General features: G+C 47.1%; 1 protein-coding gene across 2 annotated transcripts in view; it reads left to right on the top strand.

Moving 5' to 3' along the window:
- The window catches only part of DSCAM (DS cell adhesion molecule), a gene marked incomplete at both ends in the record, with an annotated part of 740,068 nt that overhangs the window by 711,153 nt on the left and 14,419 nt on the right, over nt 1-14,496 (top strand). Inside the window, 2 exons of one of the 2 annotated variants that reach the window (XM_082624816.1) lie at nt 6,988-7,185; nt 8,532-8,834. In XM_082624816.1, the coding sequence (XP_082480942.1) occupies nt 6,988-7,185; nt 8,532-8,834 (501 nt within the window). Of the gene's footprint in view, nt 1-6,987; nt 7,186-8,531; nt 8,851-14,496 lie in introns of both variants that reach the window. The other variant, XM_082624817.1, reaches the window with a different exon arrangement.

Genomic DNA, 14,496 nt, shown 5'->3' with positions numbered 1-14,496 from the left:
CAGGACCCCTCACACCTGCTGGGCTCACCGCAGAGCAAGTGAAAAGAATCTGCATTTCCAGCTCCCTGCCAATGCTCAGCTGGCAGAGATGCACAAAGGCTAGTCGTAAACAGTCAAGGCCGGACAGGAGGCAGTGAAACTAAAGCACGGGGAAGCTTCTAGCTGCCGGGTCAGCCCCAGAACAAGGGAGGGCTGATTTGATGGCTTTCAGAATAATCACAGAGACATGCATCTGTGTCACAAGCAGAAGGTTTAACGAGTGAGAGGTGAGTGTCTCTCACTCACCTCAGGCAGGAGGCTGGCGGAAGGGATGTGTCGGCCTCCCTCTCTCATGGCCTCATGGCTCTAATGGTGTAGGCACGGTTGGGGAGCTTTAAGAATCCCGTCATTCAGATGCAGAAGCATTCATGAATGTGTTACTTCACATATGGCCAGTGCCCAGGGTTGGGGTACCTCGAAAGGTGCAAAAAGGCATTCACTTCATCTGAGTGGAAGTCAAACGTGAAACAAGGAGCGAAAGCGTTTTTTGTTTATCAGTAAGTACGAGGGACAAATAGAAGAGAATGATGAGGTGGTGAGTCAGCCGGGGGCATGGGGACCAGGGCAGGGGCTGCTTCAGTGTGAGGCTTGGGGAAGACCTCCACTGAGTCCCAGACAGGAGTCAGTCGGCCTGCCAGGCAGAAGGAACGGTACGAGAAATTCTCTAAAGCACGTTGGGGACAGAAGTGGGACCTGAATGGTGACAGGGAAGGCGGAAAGGCTGAGCCAGAGACACAGCCAGCCTGGTTTTGCAGGCCTCACAGGCTAGTGTCACACGTCTGCAGCCCGTTCTGAGGGTGTCGGGATGCTCGCCCAGGGGTTGCCTTATGATCAGATCCCACAGAAACCTCTATAGCTTCTGGAAAGACGCTTCTTTCATTTGTGATGAACTTCATTAAATAGCGTTTACAAACACTTGGAAAATCTACACAAATTCATTCCTCAGTCTCTAGAATTATTCATTTAGCATCTGCAGAACGTTCTCCATTAGTAAAGATTTCGGGATCATTTTTTTTTTAAATTGGAGAATAGTTGCTTTACAATGCTGTGTTGGTTTCTGCTCTATGATGAAGTGAATCAGCTGTATGTATACATACATCCCCTCCCTCTTAGACCTCCCCACCACCCCCATCCCACCCACTAGCAGAGCATCACAGAGCACCGAGCTGAGCTCCCTGTGCTCTACAGCAGGTTCCCACTAGCTATCTAGTTTACACATGGTAGTGTGTATATGTCAAACCTAATCTCCCAGTTCATGCCACCCTTCCCTTCCCCTACTGTGTCCACATGCCCATTCTCTACATCTACATCTCGATTCCTGCCCTGCAAATAGGTTCATCTGTACCATTTTTCTAGATTCCACATACATGCATTCATATACAATATTTGTTCTTCTTTGTTCTTCTCTTTCTGACTTACTTCACTCCGTATGACAGACTCTAGGTCCATCCACATCTCTACAAGTGACAGAATTTTGTTCCTTTTTATGGCTGAGTAATATTCCATTGTGATCATTTTGTTGTGTTAAATATTTCTCCAGAACCACATTACAAAAGATTAAAGGCATCGTATTTTTTTTATTTGGAAGTAGAAACGGTGGGTGTCTCACCCCCCAGCAGATCAGCACAGGAGTCCAAAGCCTTGAGCTTTCTGCAGCCCAGTCCTCTGCTTGCTTCTTGTACCCAGAGCTTGTCACCTGGGCCCAGGTGTTACACCTGCATCCCCTCAGTCACCTGGGGCAGGTTTCTCTCACTGCAGTCTGGCGTATTTGTAGAGATTGGTTTATAGCCTATTTCCTCAACTACCAAAGACATTCTTGTTCTATTCTAATTTTGTTGTTATCCTAGGAAACTTTTATTTTTAAGAAGAACATCTAAAATATGTTGCTCGCACATGAGCACGACTGTTCTGTAGAAGTTATGTTTCTAAACATTGCATTAGTTTGCCAAAGAGTTGCAACAAATTCTTATTACAAGGATGGAAGGAATCGCAAAGATTTGCTGTATCTCTCTTTCAAGATGTGAAAACACCTACCGTGGCTGTGTCCACGGCTCTGTTCATGTCCCCGTCTCTCCCGTAGGTTAGGACACACTTGGAAGCTGGGTCTCTGTTCACGCGGGTCTCCCCAGCTGCTGCCAGAGGGTCCAACTCACAGTAGACCTTCAGTAAATACATTTAGATACTGAGCAACCATATATATACTTATGTCAGAAGTTTTGAAATCAGAGTAATGGGGATGGAAAAGAAAGGATGCTTAGTATTTGCAGCAGGAGTCGGGCAACCAGTTTCTTCCCTCTCTTTGTTCTTCCTTTCCTGAGACATCTGATCAGCTGTGTGTCTGTATCGCCTCACCCAGTTAGAAGTGTTTCTTTCCACATGCACACAGTCCGCCCCCGGGACACGTTGCAGAAACTTACCAATGAGGTCATCACCTTGGAGAACTTAAACCAACCTTTTTTTTTTTTTTTTTTTTTTGCTGTACGCGGGCCTCTCACTGTTGTGGCCTCTCCCGTTGCGGAGCACAGGCTCCGGACGCACAGGCTCAGCGGCCATGGCTCACGGGCCCAGCCGCTCCGCGGCATATGGGATCCTCCCAGACCGGGGCACGAACCCGTATCCCCTGCATCGGCAGGCGGACTCCCAACCACTGCGCCACCAGGGAGGCCCCCAAACCAACCTTTTTACTTGCAAAATGTGCAAGGGTACAAAGACATGTGAAGTGATCAGTGTTAGATTTGACCCGGGTTTGTTTTGTCATGTTTACCTGGATGTCATCCACCCATCATCATTTATTCATTCCTAAAAAAAGCATTCACCACGCAGGGCTGGACTGGAAAACAAATAGGACACAGCTCCTATCCTTACCAGTTACTCCCAGTGGGCACCTTTCTGCATCACTGGCATTCTCCAGCATCTAGTTTTATGATTTTTCATGGCTTTTTTCCTGTCAAACTCTCAAAAGTGAGTTTCTAGCCTTCATGATCAACCCATCAAATCTCCCATCACCATCTTCATTAAACAGGACACACTGCATCCCATGTCAAGTGTTTGTCACTCAGGAGTCATGGGCTAAGCCCCAGGTTGATTGATGCCTCCCACGTGCCTGTGGTTCTGTAGCTCGTTAATGTCACGCACGTCTCACAACAGCGCTGATGGTGGGCAAGGTCGCCACCCACCAGTCCCAGAGAGGAGAGCAAGCGCACACCAGTGAGGTCACAGCCTGCGAGTAGTAAAGCTGGACCAAAGTAAGAGACGCTCACCCCGAAGCCCCACTCTCAACCCCTCCACACTCCTCTAGGCAGAGATGATGCTTCTGTAAGGACTGCTGGGGACAAAATAGACTTCACATATATATTAAATAAGAAGAGCTTACAACACGGATTGAATCTTTCTTGTTGAGACTTTGAAAAACAGGCACACTCTATTACCCGGGAGGGTACTCAGCACACGGCTGGAAAATACCTGATGACAGTGAAGAAAGTCCGGTGTGTGATAAGCCCTTGATAAATATTTGTTCATTGAATGATAGGAATGTTCAAGCTCCCCATTTCACCCTGTCTATGAGACAACTGGTAAATTCATCGTGCAAAGCCAAGGCCTCAGCATCTGTAAGATATGAAAACCAGTAGCAGGAAATGAAAGCCGATTATATACATGGCATGTTTTATGACCTTATTATCCACCAAATCCTCTCATCCCAAGTTCAGGATAATTAAAATAATTTGATTCAATGAGCAGAAGCTTAATTCAGGTTCAGACCCAATGCTGAAAGGCCAAGAATTATTTATATCACTTACCCCTAATTCATGTGTTGTTTAGCAAGCATAATGCCTCATCACTAGATTTTATTTATATTAGGATGCTGGGGACCCAAATAAACTACTTTCCATGCAGGGACAGTAAACCCCAACATTTATTTGGTTAATAGATTAACTAGGAAGGTCTACGAAGGAGGCCACTGAGTGGAATCCAAGTAAAATTTTTATTTTAGCTGCTATCTCAGAAACTATCCTACAGAAAAGTTCAATTCAGGTACCAAACAGCTCCAAAAACCTGATTATTAAAAAATGTGTCAACTCCTGAGTATTCTACCTACGAGGACAATTTTGCCTGTAGGATGCTTGCTTAGAACAGAATGAAGTGCAGTTCAAGGAAAGTAATATCATGACCTATATTCCCAATATTATCAGGCCACTGGTAAAGCTGTCCTCATCTAGGAACAAAAGGGGGGGGGGGCGATAATGAACAAAGTTAACTTGAAAAGACTTCTGGCTTGAATAGTGCCACTTGACCATGGAACTCTCCAGATAGGGTCCTCTCAGTGGGAAAAGGAGCTATGGAGGGGGGCAAGGTCTCTGTCCCACCGTTGGTGGGTGGGCTTGACAGGAGGAAACACAGGTGAGGGTTTGGGGAGTTGAGGAAATTGTGTCCCGTAAGTGATACTATCGAACTGACCCCCTCTTCCACAAGCATCCAGGCCAGGAGTAAAACTGATCCACAGCTGTACTTACAGTAAACTTAAGGAAGAATAAAAATAAGAACCCTCAAAACTTATGTAAGGGACTGGGTAATTTTCTGGAAAAGATTCATTAGCATTTAAATAACAAGCTCCACTATTTAAGCTCCACTTATCATGTCGACAGTGCCTGGAAGACATTTAGCCTCCTACCCAGGAGAATGCTTTTCTATCTCTTTGAGGATCTCTTTCTTAGCATTTCAGCAGAGAAACCCAATTATCATTTATACCTTGCTGTCCAGAGAGCTTGGCTCTCCAGCATAACTCATTTACATTCTAATCAAGGCCATGAAAAACCTTCCAATAAAGTCTTCCGTGGAATTTTGAAAGTAAAGGCTGAGATGAGGCTGAAAATCAATGCCTCAGAGAATTATGCACCAAGACAGAGCATTTTGATGACCCAGGAATTCTTAATATGTATCGATTGAGCTGCCATCCTTAGGCTTTTCTCTCCAGCATTTTAGAGTGATGGATTAGGTTCAAAGTCCGATAACTAGAAACTGGGCTAAAAGGAAAATCCTCCAATTTAAAAAGAAAGTCATTTCACCACTTTCAAGTGTCAGGTCCCGTGACCCTGCATAGAATCATAAATGAACTAGTGTCATGCAGATACTGCACCAGGACTCCTAGGTGTCAAGGGTGAGGACACGCATGGCCAAGTAATGGGCAATCTTGGACTGACAGGTGGGGTCTTGGGCTCCATTTCTGCCACTTCATAGCTGTGTCACTTCTCCTCCCTGAGCTCCCATTGTGTCAGCCATAAAGTCACCCTGAGCTATGTGTATTCATCCAGGGAAGTCTGTGTGCCGGGGAGCACAGCAGGCTCTGTGGGATGACTGGAGGATGAGCGCCCTTGCCTCTGTCCTGCAGAGACTTGCAGGTTCAGGAGAGCACATAAGTGAGTCTGTGTCATCAGGCCACAGGTTGTCCCTCGCAGTTCTGTTCCTTCAAAACCGCTCCATTAGTGATAAGCAGTCAATACAGACTGCTGTGTTTAGAAGTGGCCAGATCATTTTCGAAATATAACTGCATAAAGTTCCTCTTTGAAAAGCAGAGAATTCAAAACTGGAAAAGGACCTTATGTTGCCTTCAGGCTGGAGCCCCAGAAAAATCATTCCAGGTAACTGAGCCTCTCCCCTTTTCCACGGAATTCTAGAAAAGGGAACATTGCCAACTCCAGTATGCAATGTTCTGTACTGTTGGAACATGTTTTTTGTTAGCTAAGAGTTGAGCTAAGAACTCAGTCCACCCCCTTGACCTCTTGCCTCTGTTTTCAAATTTAGAGACAATGAAACCCATCTGGCTCCATCCTGTGTGTCCATAAACCTCTATGTTTCTGAAGATGGGAGACCTGTGACATCCAGATATGCAATGACCCTTTGTTCTCCACATTGAATAACCCAAGTCTTGGTCACAGATCAGACAGTTCCATTGAAGAGATGCTACCTTGTGCAAAGGGATAAGAAAGTGTTCAGACATAAGGGGATCTTCCCTCTTCTCTCTGCTCTAAGAACTTGCAACTTAGTTGATGAATAAAAGTCATACTCGAGGCAGTGAGTGAATACAAGACAACAGTCTATACAGGAGAGCAAGCATGCTTTCCTGGGGCTGCTATAACAATGTGCCACAAACTGGGTGGCTTAAAAGAACTGAAATTTATTTTCTCACAGGTCTGCTAGCTAGAAGTCCAAAATCAAGCTGTCCTCAGGGCCATGCCCCCTGTGAAGCCTGTCGGGGAGGACCCTTCCTCGCCTCTTCCTAGTGTCTGGTGGTGGCCTCCGGGCTCCTTGGTGCAACTGCAGCCCTCCAGTCTCTGCTTCCATAGCCCCACGGGGCTCTCCCCTCCTTGTCTGTCTCCTCATCTTGTTACGATACCAGTCATGTTGGATCCAGGGCCCACCCTACTCCAGTCTGACCTCATCTGGACTAATTACACCTGTGATGACCCTATTTCCAAATAAGATGAAGCTGAGGTTCTGTGGTTAGGATGTGGACATATCTTTTCTGCAGGGGACACAATTCAACCTGTAACAACACCTCGAGGTAACACTGTAGAAAGGAAGCCACATTAGAGCGTATTTGGCTGAACTCTCTCCTTTTACAGAAGGTGGTGATTCTCAGGAAGTTTCAGTGATACAAGGGGGGTCATGAAACTATTAAGAGCCAAAAGCAAGACCCACATCCATTTGGAGTCCTGAGTCCAAATCTGATATTCTTCCCCAACAAGGCTTGTTTAAGTGCTTAAGTATCACCTGAATGTTTCAGACCAGAGAGGAGAGGAAGCCAGTACTCTGGACAGGGGTAGTCAGGGAGAGCTTCCTGGAGGCGTGAGCCCTGCTGGGTCATAGGGCTGGGTCGGGAGAACCCCACTCAACACCATGATCACGGCTGACCACCCTCCTAGAGACAAACCTTGTTCTGGTTCTTCTCAGATCCCACCACCAGGAGGAACGCGAAGGCTGGGCCCACAACGAGAAACCGGTACGCCAGCCAGTGGACCCTCAACAGACCCCACCCCACCGTTTCAACACACACCCTCACCACTGACTGGAGGCTGCCAACACCCAGGGCTGCGGGGTCCATGGACAAGGAGAGTGACAGTTACAGTGTCAGCCCCTCCCAAGACACAGGTAGGGCCTGCATGCCTCCTTCTCTATCCTGGGACAAGTAGGGCCCATGCCCTTGGCTTCAGGGCCCTACCTGTTCCCTTTCAAGGTCAATTTCAAATTGCTAGACCATTTACCTAACAGGTACCGATACAGCTGTACTGCATTGACCATGTCCAAGATCCAGTGAATTCCGCACAGCAGAGCCAAAGGAGTCTAGTTTGCAGGCATCCTGAATCTCAGACACACTGTTCCCTCTCCTTTTCCTTCCTGCCCTGCCGAGAGAGACATAGAAATTTCTAAATGTTCTCCCTCAAGATTACAATCATTCTGATTATCCTCTGAGGGCATCTCACCAACTACTATCTCCAGGATTAAGACATTGCACTTGAAGTTACATGACAAGGTCATAGCACCCTCTGTAGGGAACACGGCAGACCCATTTGACAATTAAACAAGGGTTGATTATAAGGAAAGCCATTCCTACCGTACCATCCACCACCAAGATCTCACTCTGCAGAGAAGACAGAGCCTAAGAATAGCACTGGGTTGCCCACCCCACCAATCTAAAATTTTGAAAAGAAATGATATCTAAACTTAATAGCTGTAGGAAATTTTAATACTCATTTTCTTTTGTTCTGGATGATACACTTCAAAAATAGTCTTCCAAAGGTGGCGTGTCACCATGTACATTTATTTTTATGGCAGTTATTTCTCTTACAAGAACCTCAGAGTTCCACAGAGGTGACTTCAGAACTTTTGAGTGGGTTTAAAATGCAGACAGTCCTCTACCCAAGATGCTCCTTTTATGGTTCTAGAGGTTTTCTGGTCCCCGTAAAGGGTGGCAAACACAAAGAATGAGTCCCAGGGTCAGAAGTCGTTTGACCTAGTGAGCAATTCCGCACAGTCACATCTTCATCTCTAACCGTCCCCCTGTCTTCCTGCCACACAGAGGCCAGAGGAGCTGAGTGCAGAGTTCAGATCATTCCTGCCAGTGAAAGACTCTCTGTGGTCCAGGGGGACTTGCAAAACAGGGCAGGGAAGGGGCCACTGCAGTTCATTTGCACCGCATTCCCAGCTGTCTTAACTAAAAGCAGAATTTTTTCAAGGGGATGTATTACTGATCTATGGCAGTGTCCCAGGCTGGGGACATCTGACTCCAGAGCTTCTGTTGACACCCCGAGGCCACATGGCTGAGGATCATGAAGGTGGCCTTACAGTGACAAAGGCAGTCCTCAGACAAAGACCGGGCACCCCTGCCGGGCTACCCAGTGACTGGAAGAAATAGACACAAGCCCAGAGTGCCACCCAGTCAGTGCAGACTCACGGTGACACATCATCCATCTTGTTTTCTCTTTTGCACGGCACAGATCGGGCGCGAAGCAGCATGGTCTCCACAGAAAGTGCCTCTTCCACTTATGAAGAACTGGCCAGGGCCTATGAACACGCCAAGATGGAAGAGCAGCTGAGGCACGCCAAGTTCACCATCACAGAGTGCTTCATCTCAGACACATCGTCCGAGCAGTTGACGGCAGGGACAAATGAGTACACAGACAGTCTGACCTCCAGCACCCCTTCAGAATCGGGGATCTGCAGGTTCACCGCATCTCCCCCCAAACCTCAGGATGGAGGACGCGTGATGAACATGGCGGTTCCGAAGGCGCATCGGCCAGGTGAGGCGAGACACGTGTGGACCAGCGGTCGGGGAAGCTCATCTTCCCAAGTCACACTGGTCTGTTGTAAAAGGCCTTGTTGGTATTTACACTGGGTCTTCTGTTTATTGACTGCTGCATAATGCACCACCCTAAAGCTTGGGAGCTTACAACAACGATGATCATTTGTTTCGTTCTTGAGTCTGAAATTGAGTCAGGGCTTCGTGGGGACACGCATCTCGGTTCTGACCGTGTCGATGGGGAAGCTCAGTTATGGATAGAGGAGCCACGTTCAAAATGGCTCACTCACCTGGAGGGTTGATGCTGGCCGCATCCTCCCTACATAGGTTTCTCCACGAGGTGGCCTGTGCATCCTTATGTCATGGTGACTCAGTTCTAAGAGCCAGTGTCCCAAGAGAGACAGTGGAAATAGCCAGTTTCTTAAGGTTGGGCCTGAAAACTGACCCATCACTTCTGCCATATTCTGTTGTTCAAGCGACCACAGAGCTCTGGGAGCCCAGATTCTAGAAAAGGAGATCACCACCACCTGAGAAGTATTGAAAATATGGGGGTGATGTTTTAAAACTGCCGTGCTGTGGGTTTCAGAAGGAGAGCAGTCTTATTGGGGAGCCAGCCTTTGGCACTTGGCTTCCCTGAGTTACCCAAAGTGACAGTAAATGGCTAGTGTCAGGTCGGCCAGTAGTTTGGTGTCTGCCTTGAACAGTATTCTGGGTGTGTGGATGGGAGCTGCAAACCCGAAGGCCTGCAGGGCCTGGCAGATCATGTAAGTGAAGAGGGTGGGGGGCAGGGTAGAGGGATGGATGGGGATGTGGAGAATTCAAGAGCTGAGTGACTGTCTAGGGGAAAAGGACTCTAGCAGCCTCCTGCCAACTGATTCCCAATGGAAACTGGGGGCCGTGTGAGCTAGTTTCTCAAGAGAAGCCAGAAATTTTGGTGTTATACGGCAACTCACACTTTTCAAGTGTTTGCTCAGATACGTGCAAACCATTGTACGGGGCAAATGAAACACATCTTTAGATTGGATCTGAACCACGACAGCCAGTTGTAGTTCTCTTCTGAAGAATCACATTTTCTTTTTCACCCTGAAGTACCTGTCTGTAGACTTGACTTTGTGCACTGGCTTATCCATTCTTGTGGAATCCAGTTTTATTTCTCGTGTTCCCATTTTCTGAACAGTAATACAGGTTCTATTTCAAAAATATATCTTCATTTTAAATCCCCACGATTCCTTTGGGCTTTATGGCATAAGGCCAAGCTGAAATGAGCTTTGTAAATGCATAAAAATACATAAAATAAGAATTGTCTATCCAGCAGCTCATCTTCCAAACTGAGTCAAATCCACACCAACCTCCTGTCAAGAATGAGAGCTTCATTTATTTCCGTGCTCTCTACATCCTCAGGGAGAAGACTTTATTTGTGGGTGTTTTTATTCAAGGACTTTTTGTTGTTGGCATTCATTTGCAAGGCCAATGCAGCAAATGTAGGAGAAATGCCATAGCATTTTGTGGCTGTAAACCTCGAGAGTAAGGAAGACAAGAGAGGAGAAAATGAGCTTGTGGACAGGTTGTTTAGTCTCGCTGGGCTGAAGTTGGCTCATCTGTAAAATGGGCATGGCATCAACACCCACCATCTGGGGTTTGTGTAAGCTGTATGTCGCCTGATGCAGGCGTCAGCAGCATTAGTTGTAGCTTCTGTTGTCGCCTTGTCGCCGTCAGGGCTCCCACGGTGACTCCAATGATGGTCTGCAGATGTACTGCTCGCCCCCCTCCTCCTTCCTTCTTTGGTTTATTTTCCTTCCACGGCCATTGATTCCTGGAGAGCATCCACCTCATTTGTGTATCAATAGCACCCAGTTAAGTATATGCATCACACTCCCATCTGAGATACATGCCATGCTTCCCCTTGTGTAGAACCAGCTCCTAGGTTAAATGTCCTATGTGTGCCGGTCTTGAAATAATTAAAGGTTTGTACCTTTTTGATGGCTTGTTGTTCATCGTGTTGGATTCCTATTGAAAAAAAAAATGTTTGAACTCTTTTCATGATATTGTTGCCTGGATCCATCAGAACAACTGAAAGATCACAAGTAAGGTACTATTGTCATAATATGCAATTTAGACTAAAAGGATTTTATAACTGTAGGTATGAATAACTTTTTAAATCCTTATGTATTCTAATGCCCACAAACATTGTTTTGTCCACTCTAGATGATGTATTATTATTACTGAACATTTGATATGCTTTTAGAAAAATATTTCATCCTTCTGGAAGCCTTTCTGTTGCTCCTTTATAATGGAACTAAATTCAACACCGGGCACAAAACCTAAAGTTACAGTTTATTATCCTGCTGACTGGAGACTGTGTCAAAATTAGCAGTTCCTTGAACAGAGCTTCCAAACCAAAGTCTTTACCTGTGTTCCCTTGTGTTTCTAGATGCTATCAGCCATCCAGATCTCTGGATATCTTTCTCCTTGCCATCAGTTCTTTTCTGATGAGTTTTTTTTTTTCCATTTACAACCCCAGGCTTTTAAATTCTCTACAAATCAGGACCAAGCTAAATGAATTTGGCCAGATTGTGGCTGCAGGAAAATAGGAAATATGTCTTAGTCATCTGTATATTTCTCTCCTGGTATCTAGCAGTTATCTGGCAGCATAGCGAGTGTTCAAGAAATATTTTTAACCAGCTAAATGACATTGAATGTATATACCTAACACTGTGTCTGATGTACAGCAGGTGTTTAATAAATGTTATTGAATGAATGAATATATCATGATTGTGAAGATGACAAGATTGGCCGATTGGTTCAAATATTACAATGGTTAGAAATTATTAAATAGAAACTATTTCCATCTTTAAAAGCAAAAGACAAAGCAAACAAACTAACTATTCCTCTGAGAAATAGCTGGAAAATTTAACAGCTTCTTTTCCTCTCGGTCAAGGTGGCTTCTAATACTTCAGTTACGATAGCTACTTTTGGTTTCAGGTAGCATCTGGAGCCAGTTTCTGATGTTCTTGGATTACTACTGCTTCTTTATTCATGATGCTTATCCTGTGCAATCAAGAGATACCACTGCAGGAAGCTACTTAAATCAATTTAAAGCTTCAAATCTGCAACCTAATGCAGCCTGGCCCTGCCAGCAGCAAGGGAAGTGTCCACCCCTTCTGATCTCCTCCCTGAGACGCTGGGACCCCAGCCTTAAACGTCTGCACCTCACTGACCCCCCGCTCCTCCGCCATGATGAATGCAGGGGAGGTTTTCCGGTTGGAAATGGCCATTGCTTGCCACCAACTTATTGGTTCTCTGAACAACCAGTTATATGAAGCAGTTTGAGGATTTTAATTTTAGGATCCACTCATCATGTACTTCACGCTCCCCTGTGGGTGTGTGTTTAAAGGGAGAGAAGAGAGTGGAGTGAGAGACAGGGCTCCCACCTGAAGGACCAGCCGGCCTCTGCTCAGGTCACATCCCCTGCAAAGGCTGGCCTTGTTCTCAGCTGTCGTGTGCACATGTCATGCACGCACGCACACATGCACACACACGGACACACACGCACAAGGCTTGAGTTCCCCTGGCCTTCACCCTTCTAGAGATGACCTTGCTCCTTCCCGCCCGCCCCCCCTGCCTCCCTGCCTTTCCTCCAGTGTGTATTTTCTGGCTTCCACTCCACACCTAGCCCTGTTTTCGGAGCTGGGGATACAACGGCTGACAGGACCCACTAAGACCCCGCTTGGAAGGAGCTTATGTTCCTGTGGGGAGACAGACGCTTATCAAGTAAACAAATGGTATTGTTTCAGATCATGGTCAGCGCTGGGAAGGGAAGTAAACCAGGAAGGGGAAAAAGTCTGGCAGGAGGTACTTAGGAGAAGATGGTCAGGGGAGTCCTCTCAGAAGCAATGAGATGTGAGATGAGACCTCAGTGGTGGACGGACAGGGAGACCCAGGCAAAGACCCTGAGGAATAGAGGTCCACGCAGAGGGAAGAGCAGAGATAAAGGCCAGCAGACAGCAATGAGCTTGGCATCCACAACACAGGAAGAGTTTCCTTCCGTCCAAGCTGTGTTTGAAAGGTGCAGACTTTCAAACACTCCCCCAGGATTTAAAGTCAGAAAGACCCCCCGGGGGGCCATGAAGCAACATCGCCGCATATTCACTCAGCTCTAGGTAGACCTTAACATTCGAATGGGCTCATTCTGACTCCCTCTTAGAAAACCAAACCTTTCTGATGTGCATTTGCAATTCTGTCTTCTTAAGGACCCGCCTGTAACTTCAGTCTGTTCTTTGTCGATGTCCCTCAGACACAGAAAGTGATGGCGGGACTTGTTCTGAGGGTCCCGAGCTTGGAACCCTGAGCCCGTTTGCCTTTCCCAACCATCTCCTCCTCCAGGCACGGGGCACAGGTGCCCGAGCTTTCCTCCGACCTTGCCACATGCTCTGGCTGTTTTACTGTGGCCGCAGCTATATGGAGATTTAGTCTTTCATTCTCACTACATTCTCTCTGACTTCTGAGCCCATTGGCGCCTCGCTGCCTTCCTAGGTAGACATATTGGGGTTCAGCTCTCATTGTCGGGGAGCCTACAGGGAGTGGAGGTGAGGGGGAGGCCTGGGCCTGTGACAGAGGGGCAGGACGGCCACCTGTGTCCTGCTGAGTGACCAGAAGGCAGCTCTGGATTCCAGTGCGTGGATGACAAGCAGAGAGGCTCACCACCATGAAGGAAAGTCCACCGCATCTCCAGAAGGGCCCTGTCAAAACACAAATGTAATACACTTGTTTATTCAACCCATCTCTACTGAGCATCTTCCCTGTAAAAATACCGTGCCAGGTATTACCTGAAGACATCAAAGTGTTAATATGTTAAACCAACACTTCCCACAGTCTCCTTGTTTATCAGAATAGCACATAGTGTCACAGACAGCAGACAAATTGTCCCAAAGACAGGTCATTGAGGAGGCCCAAGAAACAAGGCAAAACCCAGCTTATGGAAGACAGACACCCCCTCCCACACACACGAACACACACACACATACACAGCCTGGTGAGATGTCACCACAAGCCAGAAACGACCTGAAGGTCCTGGAAATACACAAAGGGTAAAAAATATACAGCAAGGACCAGCATCTCTCAGTGTGGTCCTGTGTGGATACGGAACCAGTGTCTCAAGCATCCTATTCCCAGACTAGGAAGCAACAAGCCAGAAGTGATTCAGTCGACACCCTCATGTTAAAATCCCTTCTTTGCCTTCCCACTGCTTTCAGGGTAAAGACCCCCAAGGCTCTGAGAAGCCAGCCCCACCTTCCCCACCAGTCATGACCCCCCTGCTCTCCACACCCCAACTCTCTGGCCTCCTAATTTCCACCAACATAGATTTCCTCTGCCTGGCATCATCTCGCTCCAGGTGAACGAGTCCTTCTGTGGGATGAGTCAAGATGAGCAGGGTTATTGACACGGGGCTGCTAACCTCGCAGCTGAACAGGTTGAAGCCCCCAGCCAGGGCTCCTCCTTGGGGGTCCTCAGTGTGTGGGTCCCTGAGGGTGTCACGTGACCCTCATGGACCCTTCCCCACTGGGGGCTCCAAATGCCCCAACATGTTCCCAGCTCGCCTACCTTCTGAGCAGATTTTCCAATCCTGCTTTTTATCCAGAACTACTCTCTTTCAGAAGAATCAC

The sequence above is a fragment of the Mesoplodon mirus genome (assembly GCF_964341445.2).
Source record: "Mesoplodon mirus genome assembly, chromosome: 6".
NCBI classification, from domain to species: domain Eukaryota; kingdom Metazoa; phylum Chordata; class Mammalia; order Artiodactyla; family Ziphiidae; genus Mesoplodon; species Mesoplodon mirus.
The sequence above is the reverse complement of the archived record's forward strand: the minus strand, read 5'-3'. Positions and strand labels throughout refer to the sequence as shown.